At 35.8% G+C, this 22,502-nt stretch overlaps 1 protein-coding gene across 2 annotated transcripts in view; it reads right to left on the bottom strand.

Annotated features, from left to right (window-relative positions):
• llgl1 (LLGL scribble cell polarity complex component 1) overlaps window positions 1-22,502 on the bottom strand; it is a 180,894-nt gene that overhangs the window by 7,313 nt on the left and 151,079 nt on the right. For both annotated transcript variants that reach the window (XM_061982062.1, XM_061982064.1), the window contains 3 exons: window positions 16,436-16,508; window positions 8,925-9,030; window positions 8,697-8,761 (listed from right to left, as the gene is read on the bottom strand). In XM_061982062.1, coding sequence (XP_061838046.1) covers window positions 8,697-8,761; window positions 8,925-9,030; window positions 16,436-16,508 — 244 coding nt within the window. The remainder of the gene's footprint in view (window positions 1-8,696; window positions 8,762-8,924; window positions 9,031-16,435; window positions 16,509-22,502) is intronic.

Raw genomic sequence — 22,502 nt, 5'->3', positions numbered from 1 at the left:
AAAAATTAAGTTTTCCTATAAAATTGTGACTTGGCGAGTAAAATGACGACTCTTGTCATAAAATTGCCAACATTTTAAGCTTTTCTTGTAAAACTGCGACTGTTATTGAATGAAATTCCAACTTTTATCATAATATTGCACAAATGTTCAGTTTTTCTTGTAAAGTTTTGACTTGCGTTGAGTAAAATGAAGACTTTTATTATAATACTGCAAAAATTCAAAGTTTTTCTTGTGAAATTATGACATTTTTCTTGTGAAATTCTTACTTTTTAATGCAAAACGGTGACTTGTCAAATAAAATTCTGACTTTTATCACAGTATTGACAATTTTTTATTCTTCTTGTAAAATAGTGACATTTTTTGAGTAAAATGACTTTTTGCCAAGTAAAATTCCAATTATTATTATAATATTGCCAACATTTCAAAGTTTTCCTATAAAATTGTGACTTGGCGAGTAAAATGACGCCTCTTGTCATAAAATTGCCAACATTTTAAGCTTTTCTTGTAAAACTGCGACTGTTATTGAGTGAAATTCCAACTTTTATCATAATATTGCACAAATGTTCAGTTTTTCTTGTAAAGTTTTGACTTGCGTTGAGTAAAATGAAGACTTTTATCATAATACTGCCAAAATTCTAAGTTTTTCTTGTGAAATTGTGACCTTTTTCTTGTGAAATTCTTACTTTTTAATGCAAAAGGGTGACATTTGTCAAATAAAATTCTGACTTTTATCACAGTATAGCCGATTTTTTTTGTTCTTCTTGTAAAATAGTGAAATTTTTTGAGTAAAATTACTTTTTGCCAAGTAAAATTCAAATTATTTTTATAATATTGCCAACATTTCAAAGTTTTCCTATAAAATTGTGACTTGGCGAGTAAAATGACGACTCTTGTCATAAAATTGCCAACATTTTAAGCTTTTCTTGTAAACTTGCGACTGTTATTGAGTGAAATTCCAACTTTTATCCTAATATTGCACAAATGTTCAGTTTTTCTTGTAAAGTTTTGACTTGCGTTGAGTAAAATTAGGACTTTTATTATAATACTGCCAAAATTCTAAGTTTTTCTTGTGAAATTATGACATTTTTCTTGTGAAATTCTTACTTTTTAATGCAAAAGGGTGACATTTGTAAAATAAAATTCTGACTTTTATCATAGTATAGCCGATTTTTTTGTTCTTCTTGTAAAATAGTGAAATTTGTTGAGTAAAATTACTTTTTGCCAAGTAAAATTCAAATTATTATTATAATATTGCCAACATTTCAAAGTTTTCCTATAAAATTGTGACTTGGCGAGTAAAATGACGACTCTTTTCATAAAATTGCCAACATTTTAAGCTTTTCTTGTAAAACTGCGACTGTTATTGAGTGAAATTCCAACTTTTATCATAATATTGCACAAATGTTCAGTTTTTCTTGTAAAGTTTTGACTTGTGTTGAGTAAAATGACAACTTTTATTATAATACTGCCATAATTAAAAGTTTTTCTTGTGAAATTGTGACCTTTTTCTTGTGAAATTCTTACTTTTTAATGCAAAAGGGTGACATTTGTCAAATAAAATTCTGACTTTTATCACAGTATAGCCGATTTTTTGGTTCTTGTAAAATAGTGACATTTCTTGAGTAAAATTACTTTTTGCCAAGTAAAATTCAAATTATTATTATAATATTGCCAAAAATTTTAAGGTTTCCTATAAAATTGTGACTTGGCGAGTAAAATGACGACTCTTGTCATAAAATTGCCAACATTTTAAGCTTTTCTCGTAAAACTGTGACTGTTATTGAGTGAAATTCCAACTTTTATCATAATATTGCACAAATGTTCAGTTTTTCTTGTAAAGTTTTGACTTGCGTTGAGTAAAATGAGGACTTTTATTATAATACTGCCAAAATTCTAAGTTTTTCTTGTGAAATTGTGACCTTTTTCTTGTGAAATTCTTACTTTTTAATGCAAAAGGGTGACATTTGTCAAATAAAATTCTGACTTTTATCACAGTATAGCCGATTTTTTGTTCTTCTTGTAAAATAGTGACATTTTTTGAGTAAAATTACTTTTTGCAAAGTAAAATTTCAATTATTATTATAATATTGCCGAAATTTTAAAGTTTTCCTATAAAATTGTGACTTGGCGAGTAAAATGACGACTCTTGTCATAAAATTGTCAACATTTTAAGCTTTTCTTGTAAACTTGCGACTGTTATTGAGTGAAATTCCAACTTTTATCATAATATTGCACAAATGTTCAGTTTTTCTTGTAAAGTTTTGACTTGCGTTGAGTAAAATGACGACTTTTATTATAATACTGCCAAAATTCAAAGTTTTTCTTGTGAAATTGTGACCTTTTTCTTGTGAAATTCTTACTTTTTAATGCAAAAGGGTGACATTTGTAAAATAAAATTCTGACTTTTATCACAGTATAGCCGATTTTTTTGTTCTTGTAAAATAGTGACATTTTTTAAAATAAAATTACTTTTTGCCAAATAAAATTCAAATTATTATTATAATATTGCCAAAAATTTTAAGTTTTCCTATAAAATTGTGACTTGGCGGGTAAAATGACGACTCTTGTCATAAAATTGCCAACATTTTAAGCTTTTCTTGTAAAACTGCGACTGTTATTGAGTGAAATTCCAACTTTTATCATAATATTGCACAAATGTTCAGTTTTTCTTGTAAAGTTTTGACTTGCGTTGAGTAAAATGACAACTTTTATTATAATACTGCCAAAATTCTAAGTTTTTCTTGTGAAATTATGACCTTTTTCTTGTGAAATTCTTACTTTTTAATGCAAAAGGGTGACATTTGTAAAATAAAATTCTGACTTTTATCACAGTATAGCCGATTTTTTTGTTCTTGTAAAATAGTGACATTTTTTGAGTACAATTACTTTTTGCAAAGTAAAATTCCAGATATTATTATAATATTGCCAAAAAAAATTAAGTTTTCCTATAAAATTGTGACTTGGCGAGTAAAATGACGACTCTTGTCATAAAATTGCCAACATTTTAAGCTTTTCTTGTAAAACTGCGACTGTTATTGAATGAAATTCCAACTTTTATCATAATATTGCACAAATGTTCAGTTTTTCTTGTAAAGTTTTGACTTGCGTTGAGTAAAATGAAGACTTTTATTATAATACTGCAAAAATTCAAAGTTTTTCTTGTGAAATTATGACATTTTTCTTGTGAAATTCTTACTTTTTAATGCAAAACGGTGACTTGTCAAATAAAATTCTGACTTTTATCACAGTATTGACAATTTTTTATTCTTCTTGTAAAATAGTGACATTTTTTGAGTAAAATGACTTTTTGCCAAGTAAAATTCCAATTATTATTATAATATTGCCAACATTTCAAAGTTTTCCTATAAAATTGTGACTTGGCGAGTAAAATGACGCCTCTTGTCATAAAATTGCCAACATTTTAAGCTTTTCTTGTAAAACTGCGACTGTTATTGAGTGAAATTCCAACTTTTATCATAATATTGCACAAATGTTCAGTTTTTCTTGTAAAGTTTTGACTTGCGTTGAGTAAAATGAAGACTTTTATCATAATACTGCCAAAATTCTAAGTTTTTCTTGTGAAATTGTGACCTTTTTCTTGTGAAATTCTTACTTTTTAATGCAAAAGGGTGACATTTGTCAAATAAAATTCTGACTTTTATCACAGTATAGCCGATTTTTTTTGTTCTTCTTGTAAAATAGTGAAATTTTTTGAGTAAAATTACTTTTTGCCAAGTAAAATTCAAATTATTTTTATAATATTGCCAACATTTCAAAGTTTTCCTATAAAATTGTGACTTGGCGAGTAAAATGACGACTCTTGTCATAAAATTGCCAACATTTTAAGCTTTTCTTGTAAACTTGCGACTGTTATTGAGTGAAATTCCAACTTTTATCCTAATATTGCACAAATGTTCAGTTTTTCTTGTAAAGTTTTGACTTGCGTTGAGTAAAATTAGGACTTTTATTATAATACTGCCAAAATTCTAAGTTTTTCTTGTGAAATTATGACATTTTTCTTGTGAAATTCTTACTTTTTAATGCAAAAGGGTGACATTTGTAAAATAAAATTCTGACTTTTATCATAGTATAGCCGATTTTTTTGTTCTTCTTGTAAAATAGTGAAATTTGTTGAGTAAAATTACTTTTTGCCAAGTAAAATTCAAATTATTATTATAATATTGCCAACATTTCAAAGTTTTCCTATAAAATTGTGACTTGGCGAGTAAAATGACGACTCTTTTCATAAAATTGCCAACATTTTAAGCTTTTCTTGTAAAACTGCGACTGTTATTGAGTGAAATTCCAACTTTTATCATAATATTGCACAAATGTTCAGTTTTTCTTGTAAAGTTTTGACTTGTGTTGAGTAAAATGACAACTTTTATTATAATACTGCCATAATTAAAAGTTTTTCTTGTGAAATTGTGACCTTTTTCTTGTGAAATTCTTACTTTTTAATGCAAAAGGGTGACATTTGTCAAATAAAATTCTGACTTTTATCACAGTATAGCCGATTTTTTGGTTCTTGTAAAATAGTGACATTTCTTGAGTAAAATTACTTTTTGCCAAGTAAAATTCAAATTATTATTATAATATTGCCAAAAATTTTAAGGTTTCCTATAAAATTGTGACTTGGCGAGTAAAATGACGACTCTTGTCATAAAATTGCCAACATTTTAAGCTTTTCTCGTAAAACTGTGACTGTTATTGAGTGAAATTCCAACTTTTATCATAATATTGCACAAATGTTCAGTTTTTCTTGTAAAGTTTTGACTTGCGTTGAGTAAAATGAGGACTTTTATTATAATACTGCCAAAATTCTAAGTTTTTCTTGTGAAATTGTGACCTTTTTCTTGTGAAATTCTTACTTTTTAATGCAAAAGGGTGACATTTGTCAAATAAAATTCTGACTTTTATCACAGTATAGCCGATTTTTTGTTCTTCTTGTAAAATAGTGACATTTTTTGAGTAAAATTACTTTTTGCAAAGTAAAATTTCAATTATTATTATAATATTGCCGAAATTTTAAAGTTTTCCTATAAAATTGTGACTTGGCGAGTAAAATGACGACTCTTGTCATAAAATTGTCAACATTTTAAGCTTTTCTTGTAAACTTGCGACTGTTATTGAGTGAAATTCCAACTTTTATCATAATATTGCACAAATGTTCAGTTTTTCTTGTAAAGTTTTGACTTGCGTTGAGTAAAATGACGACTTTTATTATAATACTGCCAAAATTCAAAGTTTTTCTTGTGAAATTGTGACCTTTTTCTTGTGAAATTCTTACTTTTTAATGCAAAAGGGTGACATTTGTAAAATAAAATTCTGACTTTTATCACAGTATAGCCGATTTTTTTGTTCTTGTAAAATAGTGACATTTTTTAAAATAAAATTACTTTTTGCCAAATAAAATTCAAATTATTATTATAATATTGCCAAAAATTTTAAGTTTTCCTATAAAATTGTGACTTGGCGGGTAAAATGACGACTCTTGTCATAAAATTGCCAACATTTTAAGCTTTTCTTGTAAAACTGCGACTGTTATTGAGTGAAATTCCAACTTTTATCCTAATATTGCACAAATGTTCAGTTTTTCTTGTAAAGTTTTGACTTGCGTTGAGTAAAATGACGACTTTTATTATAATACTGCCAAAATTCTAAGTTTTTCTTGTGAAATTATGACCTTTTTCTTGTGAAATTCTTACTTTTTAATGCAAAAGGGTGACATTTGCAAAATAAAATTCTGACTTTTATCACAGTATAGCCGATTTTTTTGTTCTTGTAAAATAGTGAAATTTTTTGAGTAAAATTACTTTTTGCCAAGTAAAATTCAAATTATTATTATAATATTACCAACATTTCAAAGTTTTCCTATAAAATTGTGACTTGGCGAGTAAAATGACGACTCTTGTCATAAAATTGCCAACATTTTAAGCTTTTCTTGTAAAACTTGCGACTGTTATTGAGTGAAATTCCAACTTTTATCATAATATTGCACAAATGTTCAGTTTTTCTTGTAAAGTTTTGATATGCGTTGAGTAAAATGACGACTTTTATTATAATACTGCCAAAATTCAAAGTTTTTCTTGTGAAATTATGACCTTTTTCTTGTGAAATTCTTACTTTTTAATGCAAAACGGTGACTTGTCAAATAAAATTCTGACTTTTATCACAGTATTGACAATTTTTCTATTGTTCTTGTAAAATAGTGAATTTTTTTTGAGTAAAATGACTTTTTGTCATTATCATTATTATATTGCCAAAATGTTAAAGTTTTCCTATAAAATTGTGACTTGGCGAGTAAAATGACGACTCTTTTCATTGTCAACATTTTAAGCTTTTCTTGTAAAACTGCGACTGTTATTGAGTGAAATTCCAACTTTTATCATAATATTGCACAAATGTTCAGTTTTTCTTGTAAAGTTTTGACTTGCGTTGAGTAAAATGAGGACTTTTATTATAATACTGTCAAAATTCAAAGTTGTTCTTGTGAAATTCTTACTTTTTAATGCAAAAGGGTGACATTTGTAAAAAAAAATTCTGACTTTTATTACAGTATAGCCGATTTTTTGTTCTTCTTGTAAAATAGTGACATTTTTTGAGTAAAATTACTTTTTGCAAAGTAAAATTCTAATTATTATTATAAATTATTATTATAACATTGCCAAAAATGTTTAAGTTTTCCTATAAAATTGTGACTTGGCGAGTAAAATGACGACTCTTGTCATAAAATTGCCAACATTTTAAGCTTTTCTTGTAAAACTGTGACTGTTATTGAGTGAAATTCCAACTTTTATCATAATATTGCACAAATGTTCAGCTTTTCTTGTAAAGGTTTGACTTGCGTTGAGTAAAATGATGACTTTTATTATAATACTGCCAAAATTCTATGTTTTTCTTGTGAAATTGTGACCTTTTTCTTGTGAAATTCTTACTTTTTAATGCAAAAGGGTGACATTTGTCAAATAAAATTCTGACTTTTATCACAGTATTGACAATTTTTCTGTTGTTCTTGTAAAAAAGTGAAATTTTTTTGAGTAAAATGACTTTTTGTCATTATTATTATTATATTGCCAAAATGTTAAAGTTTTCCTATAAAATTGTGACTTGGCGAGTAAAATGACGACTCTTTTCATAAAATTGTCAACATTTTAAGCTTTTCTTGTAAACTTGCGACTGTTATTGAGTGAAATTCCAACTTTTATCATAATATTGCACAAATGTAAAGGTTTGACTTGCGTTGAGTAAAATGACGACTTTTATCATAATACTGCCAAAATTCTAAGTTTTTCTTGTGAAATTGTGACCTTTTTCTTGTGAAATTCTTACTTTTTAATGCAAAAGGGTGACATTTGTAAAATAAAATTCTGACTTTTATCACAGTATTGACAATTTTTCTGTTGTTCTTGTAAAATGACTTTTTGTCATTATTATTATATTGCCAAAATGTTAAAGTTTTCCTATAAAATTGTGACTTGGCGAGTAAAATGACGACTCTTTTCATAAAATTGTCAACATTTTAAGCTTTTCTTGTAAACTTGCGACTGTTATTGAGTGAAATTCCAACTTTTATCATAATATTGCACAAATGTAAAGTTTTGACTTGCGTTGAGTAAAATGACAACTTTTATTATAATACTGCCAAAATTCTAAGTTTTTCTTGTGAAATTGTGACCTTTTTCTTGTGAAATTCTTACTTTTTAATGCAAAAGGGTGACATTTGTCAAATAAAATTCTGACTTTTATCACAGTATAGCCAATTTTTTTGTTCTTGTAAAATAGTGAAATTTTTTGAGTAAAATTCCAATTATTATTATAATATTGCCAAAATGTTTAAGTTTTCCTACAAAATTGTGACTTGGCAAGTAAAATGACGACTCTTGTCATAAAATTGCAACATTTCAAGCTTTTCTTGTAAACTTGCGACTGTTATTGAGTGAAATTCAACCTTTTATCATAATATTGCACAAATGTTCAGTTTTTCTTGTAAAGTTTTGACTTGCGTTGAGTAAAATGACGACTTTTATTATAACACTGCCAAAATTCTAAGTTTTTCTTGTGAAATTGTGACCTTTTTCTTGTGAAATTCTTCCTTTTTAATGCAAAAGGGTGACATTTGTCAAATAAAATTCTGACTTTTATCACAGTATAGCCGATTTTTTGTTCTTCTTGTAAAATAGTGACATTTTTTGAGTAAAATTACTTTTTGCCAAGTAAAATTCAAATTATTATTATAATATTGCCAACATTTCAAAGTTTTCCTATAAAATTGTGACTTGGCGAGTAAAATGACGCCTCTTGTCATAAAATTGTCAACATTTTAAGCTTTTCTTGTGAACTTGCGACTGTTATTGAGTGAAATTCCAACTTTTATCATAATATTGCACAAATGTTCAGTTTTTCTTGTCAAATTTGGACGTGCGTTGAGTAAAATGACGACTTTTATTATAATACTGCCAAAATTCAAAGTTTTTCTTGTGAAATTGTGACCTTTTTCTTGTGAAATTCCAACTCATTTTCCACAACAAGCTTGTTTATATTTGCATAGTATGTATATATTATTAATGTTGTAAATACACTTCTTTATATATCTAGAAAGGGTGGTCCTAAAGAGGTAGGCATTTTTCTCAGGTCTCAAGAAGGTAACACATAAAATAATTGTGTGTGTGTGTGTGTGTGTGTGTTGTACCGACCCTCAGCTTGTCCCATCTGGTTCTTGTGGGTTCCGTTGGCGTGTGGCAGAAGGGTCATTCCGTGGCTAAAGAGACACACACACACACACTTTACTTCTTTGATAAATGAAGATGTTCTAGACACTTCTACGTGGTGTTCACCAACCACAATGTTTGCATCTACCAGGACAATTACAGTCCAATATGGACAACCTCTTTATTATCAGAGTTAGACAACGTGTGAACCACCTGCACGCCATCAGTCTGTCCACGCCAACACAGCAGAGAGCTTGAGTGAGGACCTTCGCCGACAAAGAGAACCTCTCGTACTCTGAAGGAGAAACCAGGTAGAAGCCTGCACACACACACACACACACACACACACACACACAAGTTATCATTTGGAATGGGGAGCAAGTTGTTGATCATGACTTGTGGGGACCAGCCTTTCTACAGGTTATGGAGGCATACAAAAAAAGGTGTAAAATGTCCACTGGCCAGTTAGCTCATACACGTCTTTAAATCTCTGCATTGATGAAGTAAAGTGCTGATCATTCGTACTGGGGACCCTGGGGAAAAAAGACTTCATATGGTTCATGGGGACCACATTTAAATCATTTTGCATCATTCACAGAACTTTGTACTGAGGACCATTTAAAAAAAAAAAAAGTTCAAATTAAATATGACATGATCCTAAGACGGGGGTCAGCAACCCACGGCTCTCAGCGCCGCCCTAGTGGCTCCCTGGACCTTTTCCAAAAATGGAAAAAGATGGGGGGAAAATATATTGTTTTAATAATGTTTCTGTAGGTCAGCGTTTCTCAAAGTGTGGGGCGCGCCCCACTGGTGGGGAATAGAGACATGACAGGTGGGGCGCGAGGAACGGGAGGAAATTTCACTTTAAATTTTTTTTTTTAATTATTATATTCTTAGATTTTTTTTTTTTACTATGCTTTCATTTTCTATACACACTGTAAATCACTTTGTGATTCTGTCTGTGAAATCCGCTATATAAATAAATGGAAATTACCGGTACTTATTTTTACTGTAGGCTTTATATTTCTCGGTACGAGCGAAAGTTTGACAGACATAGCAACAGTAACTAATGGGGGCGGGGCTAAGCGGAACAAACTTTCGCGCGGATGGGTAGCAGGCTAATGTGTGGATCACAATTACACAAATATATACATTTGTGACTCGCACCTCAAAGGTCGTCGAGCCAGAGCCAGAGCCTGCAGAGAAACAAAAATGTGACGGGCACACACTGTGTCATTCACCGGGAAGCACTCGCGTCAAGGCAGCTCAGCCCCGAACTCAATGAGGTTTTAACATGTTGTGAGCGCGGTAAATTTGATCAAAACACGACCACTGAAAGCGCGACTGTTCTCTGCACTGTGTGAGGAAATGGGAGATGATCATACAGCCGTGCTGTTTCACAGTGAAGCAAGGTGGCTCTCCTGGGGGAAAGTGCTGTCACTTGCCCTGTCTTGCCAAATGCATAGCTCCTCCTTTTTTTTTTGCAAAGATTGCAAAGTGGCACTTTTATTGTATTTATTATTGAACTTGATGCAAGTTATAACACTTTTTTTGATTTATTATTGAACTTGATGCAAGTTATAACACTTTTGTTTTATTTATTATTGAACTTGATGCAAGTTATTTGATTTATTATTGAACTCGATGCAAGTTATAACACTTTTATTTGATTTATTATTGAACTTGATGCAAGTTATAACACTTTTATTTGATTTATTATTGAACTTGATGCAAGTTATAACACTTTTTTTTATTATTGAACTTGATGCAAGTTATAACACTTTTTTTGATTTATTATTGAACTTGATGCAAGTTATTTGATTTATTATTGAACTTGATGCAAGTTATAACACTTTTTTTGATTTATTATTGAACGTGATGCAAGTTATAACACTTTTTGATTTATTATTGAACTTGATGCAAGTTATAACACTTTTTTGATTTATTATTGAACTTGATGCAAGTTATAACACTTGTTTTGATTTATTATTGAACTTGATGCAAGTTATAACACTTTTATTTAATTTATTATTGAACTCGATGCAAGTTATAACACTTTTTTTGAATTATTATTGAACTTGATGCAAGTTATAACACTTTTGTTTTATTTATTATTGAACTTGATGGAAGTTATTTTATTTATTATTGAACTTGATGCAAGTTATACCACAACTGCACAGTTATTTTATTTATTATTGAACTTAATGTTATTTTATGTTATTGAGTTCGAATGTATACAACTTGATGTTCAAAAAATTGAAAATGTTAAAGCTTGGCATTAGCGCTCTGTTGGGGCGATGGGGGCAGGTGGGGCTTGAAAACTCCTCCTTGTCCATTGTGGGGGATGACAAAAAAAGTTTGAGAACCACTGCTGTAGGAGGACACACATGACACAAACCTGCTCCCCTCACCTCCCAGGGGGTGATCAAGGGTGATGGGTCAAATGCAGAGAATAATTTCGCCACACCCAGTGTGTGTGTGTGACAATCATTGGTACTTTAACTTTAACTTAATTGTTAGAAAGCCCACTGTTTAATATGTTTGTGTTTATGCTTCACTGATGACAGTATTTGGCCAGCGCCATTTTGTCCTACTAATTTTGGTGGTCCTTGAACTCACCGTAGTTGGTTTACGTGTACAACTTTCTCCGTCGCTGCCACAAAAAGACATTTTTTTATACCACTCCTTTTTGTCTCATTTTGTCCACCAAACGTTTTATGCTGTGCGTGAATGCACAAAGGTGAGCTTTGTTGATGTTATTGACTTTCGCGGAGTGCTAATAATCCATGCTTACATGCTATTTAGGCTCGCTGTGTGTACATTTTGCATCATTATGCCTCAGTTGTAGGTATATTTGAGTTCATTTAATTTCCTTTACTTTTGTCCTGTATTTAATTTATATTTGCATGTCTCATGACACATTACCTGTTCCCTCCGGGTACTCCGGCTTCCTCCCACCTCCAAAGACATGCACCTGGGGATAGGCCCCTCCCACCTCCAAAGACATGCACCTGGGGATAGGCCCCGCCCACCTCCAAAGACATGCACCTGGGGATAGGTTGATTGGCAACACTAAATTGGCCCTAGTGTGTGAATGTGAGTGTGAATGTTGTCTGTCTATCTGTGTTGGCCCTGCGATGAGGTGGCGACTTGTCCAGGGTGTACACCGCCTTCCGCCCGAATGCAGCCGAAATAGGCTCCAGCACCCCCCGTGACCCCAAAAGGGACAAGCGGTAGAAAATGGATGGATGGATGGATATTGGCAGCATTTCTGATTGTGTGCCATGTTGTTCCAGACCACAGCAAACGTTACCCAGCTTGCAAAGATTGTAATAAATCCATTAGAAGAAGACAGCCTGTCCTTTCCTTAACTTGGGCACACACATTTATACCTTTGGCAGTTTTAAGCCAATCATTTTCATGAGTTATCTAACCCTTTGAGACACTTACTTAATGTGTTGCCTTCATTATAACACTTACATAAGGCTTTTAACTTTTTGCGGCTCCAGACAGATTATTTTTTTGTATTTTTGGTCCAATATGGCTCTTTCAACATGTTAGGTTGCCGACCCCTGTCCTAAGAATAAGCACTACTATTTTTTTGTCATAAAGAAATAGAATCATGTGTGCTTACGGACTGTATCCCTGCAGACTGTATTGATTTATATTGATATATAATGTATATATTGTGTTTTTTATGTTGATTTAATAAAAATAAATATGTTTATTTCTTGTGCGGCCCGGTACTAATCGGTCCAGTACCGAGCTGCGGCCCGGTGGTTGGGGACCACTGCTTTAGGGGACCTGTTTTTTTGTCCCCATACCGTCAGAGGTCCCCTAAAGGTGACTGTGTTAACAGAGCGATGTCCCCACACAATAGGGTTTCAAATCTATATCCAGTATTTATTGCAGCCTCTTGCCATATATATATATATATATATATATATATATATATATATATATATATATATATATATTAGGGATGTCCCGATCCGATATTTGGATCGGATCGGCTGCCGATATTTGCCAAAAATTGCGTATCGGCAAGGCATGGGAAAATGCCGATCCAGATCCAGTTTTAAAAAAAACTCCGGTCCGTGTTTTCCAACGCACCGATTTAAATAATACATTCCACTTTTCTGCTGCTCTGTAATTTCCGTTCCGCATTTTCCAGCACACCTTCAACACATCCACAGGTCTGTGAATTCTCACGCAGTTGCTTTTAGCTGCTGGCATTACACGACAGGCTCTTCTCACTCTTTCCTGTGTCTCCCTCTCACAGACAGCAAGTGCACCTTCTTACACACATCACATACTGTCACGTCATACTGTCACGTCATACGTCACATACGTATACGTCCTCCCCGAGCAGAGAGGTAGCAGCATGGCTAACGTTAGCTGTGATGCTAGCGCAGCCGTGCGAGCAACGCTCCCTCTAAGGTGCTCGCCTGTGCAATTGCGCACTGTTTAAGCGTCCTCTGCGCATAGCAAATCTATGCCACGCACAAACTCAAATAAAAAAATAAGCGCATAACAATTTTCGACACACGGACACGAAAGAGAAAACAGTTTTCGTCATCATTGTTCAAATATTGTGACGTCTGTCGAGACGCTTATCTCCACTCGGTGCCACACGTCCACACCATCAAAATGCCGAGGCAAAAATTTCCACATCAACACCGTATGAAAAAATTTGTGATTTTTTTTAGTTGTGATTTCCTTCTCTGCATGAAAGTTTAAAAGTAGCATATATTAATGCAGTATGAAGAAGAATGTTTTAATGTAGACATGCAAGCCTTGAAAGAAAATGTTGAAAATCAAGACTACATTTCCTGCAAATGGGTGCATTTCTACCCTATATTTTAACTTTAGATTTATTCTCATATCAAACTCTTTTGGCTGTCTTTTTGACACTTACATCCGGCGCCCCCCTCCACACCCTGGATTATAAATAATGTAAATAATTCAATGTGATTATCTTGTGTGATGACTGTATTATGATGATAGTATATATCTGATAGTATATATCTGTATCATGAATCAATTTAGGTGGACTTAAACAAGTTGAAAAACTTATTGGGGTGTTACCATTTAGTGGTCAATTGTACGGAATATGTACTTCACTGTGCAACCTACTAATAAAAGTCTCAATCAATCAATCAAAACACATAGAATCATCATACTGCTGTGATTATATGCATCAAGTGTTCATTCAAGGCTAAGGCAAAATATCGAGATATATATCGTGTATCGCAATATGGCCTTAAAATATCGCAATATTAAAAAAAGGCCATATCGCCCAGCCCTAGTTCAATGATGCCATTTCTGTTTGTCATGTATAATTTTGTCTATTTTGTGTTTATCCTTGAATAAACAGGTCAGTTTCTTGTTACCAACCATTGTGTATTATTCAAACTCCCCTAATTCAGCTGGCTAGTTGTTATCAAGAGTACTAAAACCCTTTTCAACATGATTCTGACAACTAAGTAGGCTAAATAACTTTAAACTTTAATACATGCTCGGATAGGCCAGTATCGGTCAGTATCGGTATCGGATCAGAAATGCAAAAACAATATCGGTATCGGATCGGAAGTGCAAAAACCTGGATCGGGACATCCCTAATATATATACATATTAGAGATGCGCGGTTTGCGGACACAACCGCGGAGTCCGCGGATTATCCGCGGTTCGGGCGGTTGAAATAAAAAAAAATTGATTTTAAATAGATTCAGGCGGAAATATATATACATAGTTAAATGTTGTTACCCACATACGAAAAACGAGCAGGCACCTGCAGCATATGCCACAACAGAAGAAGAAAAAAAAAAGAGATGGACACTTTTACGGAGCGGAGAAGGGACGCCTCTCCGGGGTCCGGGACCGAGGTCCCTTCCCCCGAGAGGGCCCCACCGGGAGCCGTAGCTGAGGCGATCCGCGAGAAGGGCCCGACGCACGTCCAGGGTCACCACCGCGCCCACCGCACCGACACCCCGCCTCGTCCGCCTTCGCCGCGGCCGGCGTCACGCGCAGCAGGTAAGCAGCTTACCTGCCCGCCACCCCCGTGGCCGGGGGCTCGTAACAGGGGTCACTCCGCGCGCTCCTCCCGCGCAGCTTACCTGCCCGCCACCCCCGTGGCCGGGGGCGCGTAACAGGGGTCACTCCGCGCGCAGTGCGCTCACGAAAGGGGTGGGGCTCACCCTGGTGAGCCGAGTGGGCCACTTTTGGTAAGCAGAACTGGTTGCTGCGGGATGAACCGAACGCCGGGTTAAAGCGCCCGATGCCGACGCTCATCAGACCCCAGAAAAGGTGTTGGTTGATATAGACAGCAGGACGGTGGCCATGGAAGTCGGAACCCGCTAAGGAGTGTGTAACAACCCACCTGCCGAATCAACTAGCCCTGAAAATGGATGGCGCTGGAGCGTCGGGCCCATACCCGGCCGTCGCCGGCAGCGAGAGCCGCGAGGGCTAGGCCGCGACGAGTAGGATGGCCGCCGCGGTGCGCGCTGAAGCCTCGGGCGCGAGCCCGGGTGGAGCCGCCGCGGGTGCGAGGGACATCGCACCTCCACGCGCTTGGAGGTGCGCTCAGCGCGGCTCCCAGACGATTGCGCACTGGTGTGCGTCTGGGCCGTGACAGCGTGGCACGCATTGAATGTCTCTGCTGCATTGGATCAGTCTCCTTTCTTTAACAGGCAAAAGCTTTATAACCTCACTAATGCCTTGCATCGTCTATATTAGATATATAACAACGGGCGGGTGGAGTTTTGATTAAATGTTAATTCGGGTGGATGCGGATGGTTGACGACTTTTGTGATGCGGTTGCGGATGAAATAATTGCCTATCCGCACATCTCTAATATATATATATATATATATATATATATATACATATATCACAATTTATTATTTGCTATGTAAATGATAATAAAAACATTTACAAAGACTCCTAATTTAGCGTAACATCCATCCATCCATCCATCCATTTCCTACCGCTTGTCCCTCATGGGGTCGCAATATGTGGTCAATTCCACTTGTGTTATTTCCTCAAAATGATTATTAATCTACTTGCTAAATTACTTGTTACTTTCTGTTGTAACTAGTTTACTTTATCATTTCTTCAACCAGTGGTCAACAAAATAAACAAACATTTTTTACATAAACTAACAGTTTTTACATTCAGAAATTGACAATCTTACAGACCGAACGGGTGTAGGCTGTGTAATAAGGCGGTATAGCTCGGTCGGTAGAGTGGCCGTGCCAGCAACTCGAGGGTTCCTGGTTCGATCCCCAAGACACTTTACCCACCTGCTCCCAGTTCCACCCACACTGCTTTAAATGTAACTCAGATATTGGGTTTTACTATGTAAAAGCGCTTTATGAGTCACTAGAGAAAAGCGCTATATAAATATAATTCACTTCACTAGGCTGAAGTTGAGCACTTATTTGGCCTAACCCTATACAAACAATCTCAAATACAAGATGAGCTTCATAGAAATATGACAACATAAACACTGTTCAATTAAATAGACAGTAAAGACATGTGAAATATTCTTGTACATTATACTTCCATTATTATATACTGTATATCCCACATTTAGAAATAATCATCAACATGCACACCCAGGATATAACCACAGTATTAAAAGCTCTAAATTGACATGATTGATGTCATATATGGCGAGCCTAGTCGACAAGAAGACGGCTAATGTTCTTCCCATGGCTGCTCACCTTGTCCATTCCTGGTGAAGACGCACGACGCGATGCCACTGATGTCCTCCTTACGAATGCAGTCGTAGCGTACCTAAAACACAACAAGTATGGGTTTACATAAGTGTATAACCAGAGGTGTTTACATAAGTCAGGGGTCGGCAACATTTACCAGTCATAGAGCCATTTTGACCAGTTTCACAAATTAAAGAAAACAATGGGAGCCGACTTGCTCACGTAAGTGACAGCAAGGCATACTTGGTCAACAACCACACAGGTTACACTGACGGTGGCGGTATACAAAAATTTAACACTCTTACTAATAATGCGCCACACTGTGAACCCACATCAAACAAGAATGACAAACACATTTCGGGAGAACATCTGCATTGTAACACAACATAATCAACAGAACAAATACCCAGAATCCCATGCAGCCCTGACCCTGATATTTGTTTTAATTTATTTAGGTATGTTTGTGTTTGAAAATACTTAATGGTTCATAAATACATAAAATATGCTTAATAATCAAGAGTTAAACCGGCTTATATTTTGATACTCATTCATTTAGAGACTGTAAATGACATCTGTGACGCCCTCTATGGTTGTGCTAAAAACGACAAAGACATGCCAGCATATATATAACAGATATTCTCACAGTTGTATACTCATTTGACAAATAGTCATTGATTTATGGGCAATTAGTTTCCCCAAAAATACATTTTGCTTACTACGGACATATTTTTCAACTAATCTTACCCAAATTTCACAAAGTCCCCTGGCAAACGTTGTATGGGGCTTCGGCTTGCTCACGTAAGTGACAGCAAGGCATACTTGGTCAACAACCACACAGGTTACACTGACGGTGGCGGTATAAAAAACTTTAACACTCTTACTAATAATGCGCCACACTGTGAACCCACACCAAACAAGAAAGACAAACACATTTCGGGAGAACATCTGCATTGTAACACAACATAAACACAACAGAACAAATACCCAGAATCCCATGCAGCCCTGACCCTCATATTTGTTTTCATTTATTTAGGTATGTTTGTGTTTGAAAATACTTAATGGTTCATAAATACATAAAATATGCTTAATAATCAAGAGTTAAACCGGCTTATATTTTGATACTCATTCATTTAGAGACTGTAAATGACATCTGTGACGCCCTCTATGGTTGTGCTAAAAACGACAAAGACATGCCAGCATATATATAACAGATAGTCTCACAGTTGTATACTCATTTGACAAATAGTCATTGATTTATGGGCAATTAGTTTCCCCAAAAATACATTTTGCTTACTACGGACATATTTTTCAACTAATCTTACCCAAATTTCACAAAGTCCCCTGTGCCGGCCCAGGCAAACGTTGTATGGGGCTTCGGCTTGCTCACGTAAGTGACAGCAAGGCATACTTGGTCAACAACCACACAGGTTACACTGACGGTGGCGGTATAAAAAACTTTAACACTCTTACTAATAATGCGCCACACTGTGAACCCGCACCAAACAAGAATGACAAACACATTTCGGGAGAACATCTGCATTGTAACACAACATAAACAACAGAACAAATACCCAGAATCCCATGCAGCCCTGACCCTGATATTTGTTTTCATTTATTTAGGTATGTTTGTGTTTGAAAATACTTAATGGTTCATAAATACATAAAATATGCTTAATAATCAAGAGTTAAACCAGCTTATATTTTGATACTCATTCATTTAGTGACTGTAAATGACATCTGTGACGCCCTCTATGGTTGTGCTAAAAACGACAAAGACATGCCAGCATATATATAACAGATATTCTCACAGTTGTATACTCATTTGACAAATAGTCATTGATTTATGGGCAATTAGTTTCCCCAAAAATACATTTTGCTTACTACGGACATATTTTTCAACTAATCTTACCCAAATTTCACAAAGTCCCCTGGCAAACGTTGTATGGGGCTTCGGCTTGCTCAGGTACGTGACAGCAAGGCATACTTGGTCAACAACCACACAGGTTACACTGACGGTGGCGGTATAAAAAACTTTAACACTCTTACTAATAATGCGCCACACTGTGAACCCACACCAAACAAGAATGACAAACACATTTCGGGAAAAACATCTGCATTGTAACACAACATAAACACAACAGAACAAATACCCAGAATCCCATGCAGCCCTGACCCTGATATTTGTTTTCATTTATTTAGGTATGTTTGTGTTTGAAAATACAATGGTTCATAAATACATAAAATATGCTTAATAATCAAAAACAAAAATGAAGAGTTAAACCGGCTTATATTTTGATACTCATTCATTTAGAGACTGTAAATGACATCTGTGACGCCCTCTATGGTTGTGCTAAAAACGACAAAGACATGCCAGCATATATATAACAGATATTCTCACAGTTGTATCCTCATTTGACAAATAGTCATTGATTTATGGGCAATTAGTTTCCCCAGAAATACATTTTGCTTACTACGGACATATTTTTCAACTAAACTTACCCAAATTTCACAAAGTCCCCTGGCAAACGTTGTATGGGGCTTCTGCTTGCTCACGTAAGTGACAGCAAGGCATACTTGGTCAACAACCACACAGGTTACACTGACGGTGGCGGTATAAAAAAACTTTAACACTCTTACTAATAATGCGCCACACTGTGAACCCACATCAAACAAGAATGACAAAACACATTTCGGGAGAACATCTGCATTGTAACACAACATAAACAACAGAACAAATACCCAGAATCCCATGCAGCCCTGACCCTGATATTTGTTTTCATTTATTTAGGTATGTTTGTGTTTGAAAACACTTAATGGTTCATAAATACATAAAATATGCTTAATAATCAAAAACAAAAATGAAGAGTTAAACCGGCTTATATTTGAAAACTCATTCATTTAGAGACTGTAAATGACATCTGTGACGCCCTCTATGGTTGTGCTAAAAACGACAAAGACATGCCAGCATATATATAACAGATATTCTCACAGTTGTATACTTATTTGACAAATAGTCATTGATTTATGGGCAATTAGTTTCCCCAGAAATACATTTTGCTTACTACGGACATATTTTTCAACTAATCTTACCCAAATTTCACAAAGTCGTTGTATGGGGCTTCGGCTTGCTCACGTAAGTGACAGCAAGGCATACTTGGTCAACAGCCACACAGGTTACACTGACGGTGGCGGTATAAAAAAACTTTAACACTCTTACTAATAATGCGCCACACTGTGAACCCACATCAAACAAGAATGACAAAACACATTTCGGGAGAACATCTGCATTGTAACACAACATAAACACAACAGAACAAATACCCAGAATCCCATGCAGCCCTGACTCTTCCGGGCTACATTGTACACCCCTGCTACCAAACCCCGCCCACCTCAACTGACGCACAGAGGTGGGGGAGGGGGGGCTTGATGTGTGAGGGAGCAGGGTTGGGGTGGGGGCGGGGTTTGGTGGTAGCAGGGGTGTATAATGTAGCCCGGAAGAGTCAGGGCTGAATGGGATTCTGGGTATTTGTTCTGTTGTGTTTATGTTGTGCTAAGGTGCTGATGTTCTTATTATTATTGTTAGGGTGAAAATCGGAGAATATTAATCCCGGGAGTTTTCTGCGAGAGGCACCAAAATCCGGAAATCTCCCAGGAAAATCGGGAGGGTCGTCAAATATGCAGCTGAGCCGCATCAGAGTGATCAAAGAGCCGCATGCGGCTGCGGAGCCGCGGGTTGCCGACCCCTGACATAAGTGTATAACCAGAGGTGTTTACATAAGTTAAAGTTAAAGTTAAAGTGTATAACCAGAGTGGTTTCTAATCAGTGTCAAAAACCAATGATATTAACAGCTGTGGCTGTAGGAAACCTCTTGATTAGGGATGGTAATTGCAAATTGTTCAGAACCGGTTCCCATCGTATCAAATCCTTTAGAATCGCTCGCCATTTTTCCCCCAAACGGTCACCTTATCTGTCCCTCCGCGTGGGATGACGTCATTACGTGACGTGCGTGGCGACGTCCGATCACAAAAAGATCAAAGCGGCGTGACTTGGAAGTTGTAGAAATGATTGGAAACTCAAGACAGCCATGACATTATGTTTGTGAGGAGGCGTGGCCTGCGGTACTGCAGCGAAGCGGGGCGCGCCGGGGCCGGCTCCGAGATGGGCGACAGGTGCGTAGATTAGGGATGTCCCGATCCAGGTTTTTGCACTTCCGATCCGATACCGATATTGTTTTTGCATTTCCGATCCGATACCGATACTGACCGATACTGGCCTATCCGAGCATGTATTAAAGTTTAAAGTTATTTAGCCTACTTAGTTGTCGGAATCATGTTGAAAAGGGTTTTAGTACTCTTGATAACAACTAGCCAGCTGAATTAGGGGAGTTTGAATAATACACAATGGTTGGTAACAAGAAACTGACCTGTTTATTCAAGGATAAACACAAAATAGACAAAATGATACATGACAAACAGAAATGGCATCATTGAACTAGGGCTGGGAGATATGGCCTTTTTTTAATATTGCGATATTTTAAGGCCATATTGCGATACACGATATATATCTCGATATTTTGCCTTAGCCTTGAATGAACACTTGATGCATATAATCACAGCAGTATGATGATTCTATGTGTTTTGATTGATTGATTGAGACTTTTATTAGTAGGTTGCACAGTGAAGTACATATTCCGTACAATTGACCACTAAATGGTAACACCCCAATAAGTTTTTCAACTTGTTTAAGTCGGGGTCCACTTAAATTGATTCATGATACAGATATATACTATCAGATATATACTATCATCATAATACAGTCATCACACAAGATAATCACATTGAATTATTTACATTATTTATAATCCAGGGTGTGGAGGGGGGCGCCGGATGTAAGTGTCAAAAAGACAGCCAAAAGAGTTTGATATGAGAATAAATCTAAAGTTAAAATATAGGGTAGAAATGCACCCATTTGCAGGAAATGTAGTCTTGATTTTCAACATTTTCTTTGAAGGCTTGCATGTCTACATTAAAACATTCTTCTTCATACTGCATTAATATATGCTACTTTTAAACTTTCATGCAGAGAAGGAAATCACAACAAAAAAAATCACTAATTTTTTCATACGGTGTTGATGTGGACATTTTTGCCTCAGCATTTTGATGGTGTGGACGTGTGGCACCGAATGGAGATAAGCGTCTCGACAGACGTCACAATATTTGAACAATGATGACGAAAACTGTTTTCTCTGTCGTGTCCGTGTGTCAAAAATTGTTATGCGCTTATTTTTTTATTTGATTTTGTGCGTGGCATAGATTTGCTATGCGCAGAGGACGCTTAAACAGTGCGCAATTGCACAGGCGAGCACCTTAGAGGGAGCGTTGCTCGCACGGCTGCGCTAGCATCACAGCTAACGTTAGCCATGCTGCTACCTCTCTGCTGGGAGAGGACGTATACGTATGTGACGTATGACGTGACAGTATGTGACGTATGACGTGACAGTATGTGACGTATGACGTGACAGTATGTGACGTATGACGTGACAGTATGTGACGTATGACGTGACAGTATGTGATGTGTGTAAGAAGGTGCGCTTGCTGTCTGTGAGAGGGAGACACATACACACTATGTAGGGGGAAGCAATATGAAGGGATTTCTGTTTTCTTTCATGTATGGTAATCAACGGAAAGATATTATTCTAACCCAAGGACTTCAAAGCGGAGAGAAGGCAGGATCTGCCCAATTTCCAGACGACCTCTTTTTGAACCTCCTTTTTGAAATATTTTACGAACTCCATCCATCCATCCATCCATCTTCTACCCCTTGTCCCTTCTTTTTGAACTATTTTATAGACCTCTTTTACAAACTCTTTTTTGAACTGACCGTTTCTGTGAACTGTTTACGACCTTTGTCCTTTGGAAGCAGCTGTGGCCATGTGGTCGGGGAGGGTCCAAAATAAAAGAAGGGGGCGTGCAATCTTTTGGCAGAGCGTGCTTGTTGGAATAATTGTTTGTAAGTTATCACAAAAGAAACGTTGTATTATGAATGCTGTCTTTCGAGGCCTAACAAGAGGAA

The sequence above is a fragment of the Nerophis lumbriciformis genome, linkage group LG24, assembly GCF_033978685.3.
Source record: "Nerophis lumbriciformis linkage group LG24, RoL_Nlum_v2.1, whole genome shotgun sequence".
NCBI classification, from domain to species: domain Eukaryota; kingdom Metazoa; phylum Chordata; class Actinopteri; order Syngnathiformes; family Syngnathidae; genus Nerophis; species Nerophis lumbriciformis.
The sequence above is the reverse complement of the archived record's forward strand: the minus strand, read 5'-3'. Positions and strand labels throughout refer to the sequence as shown.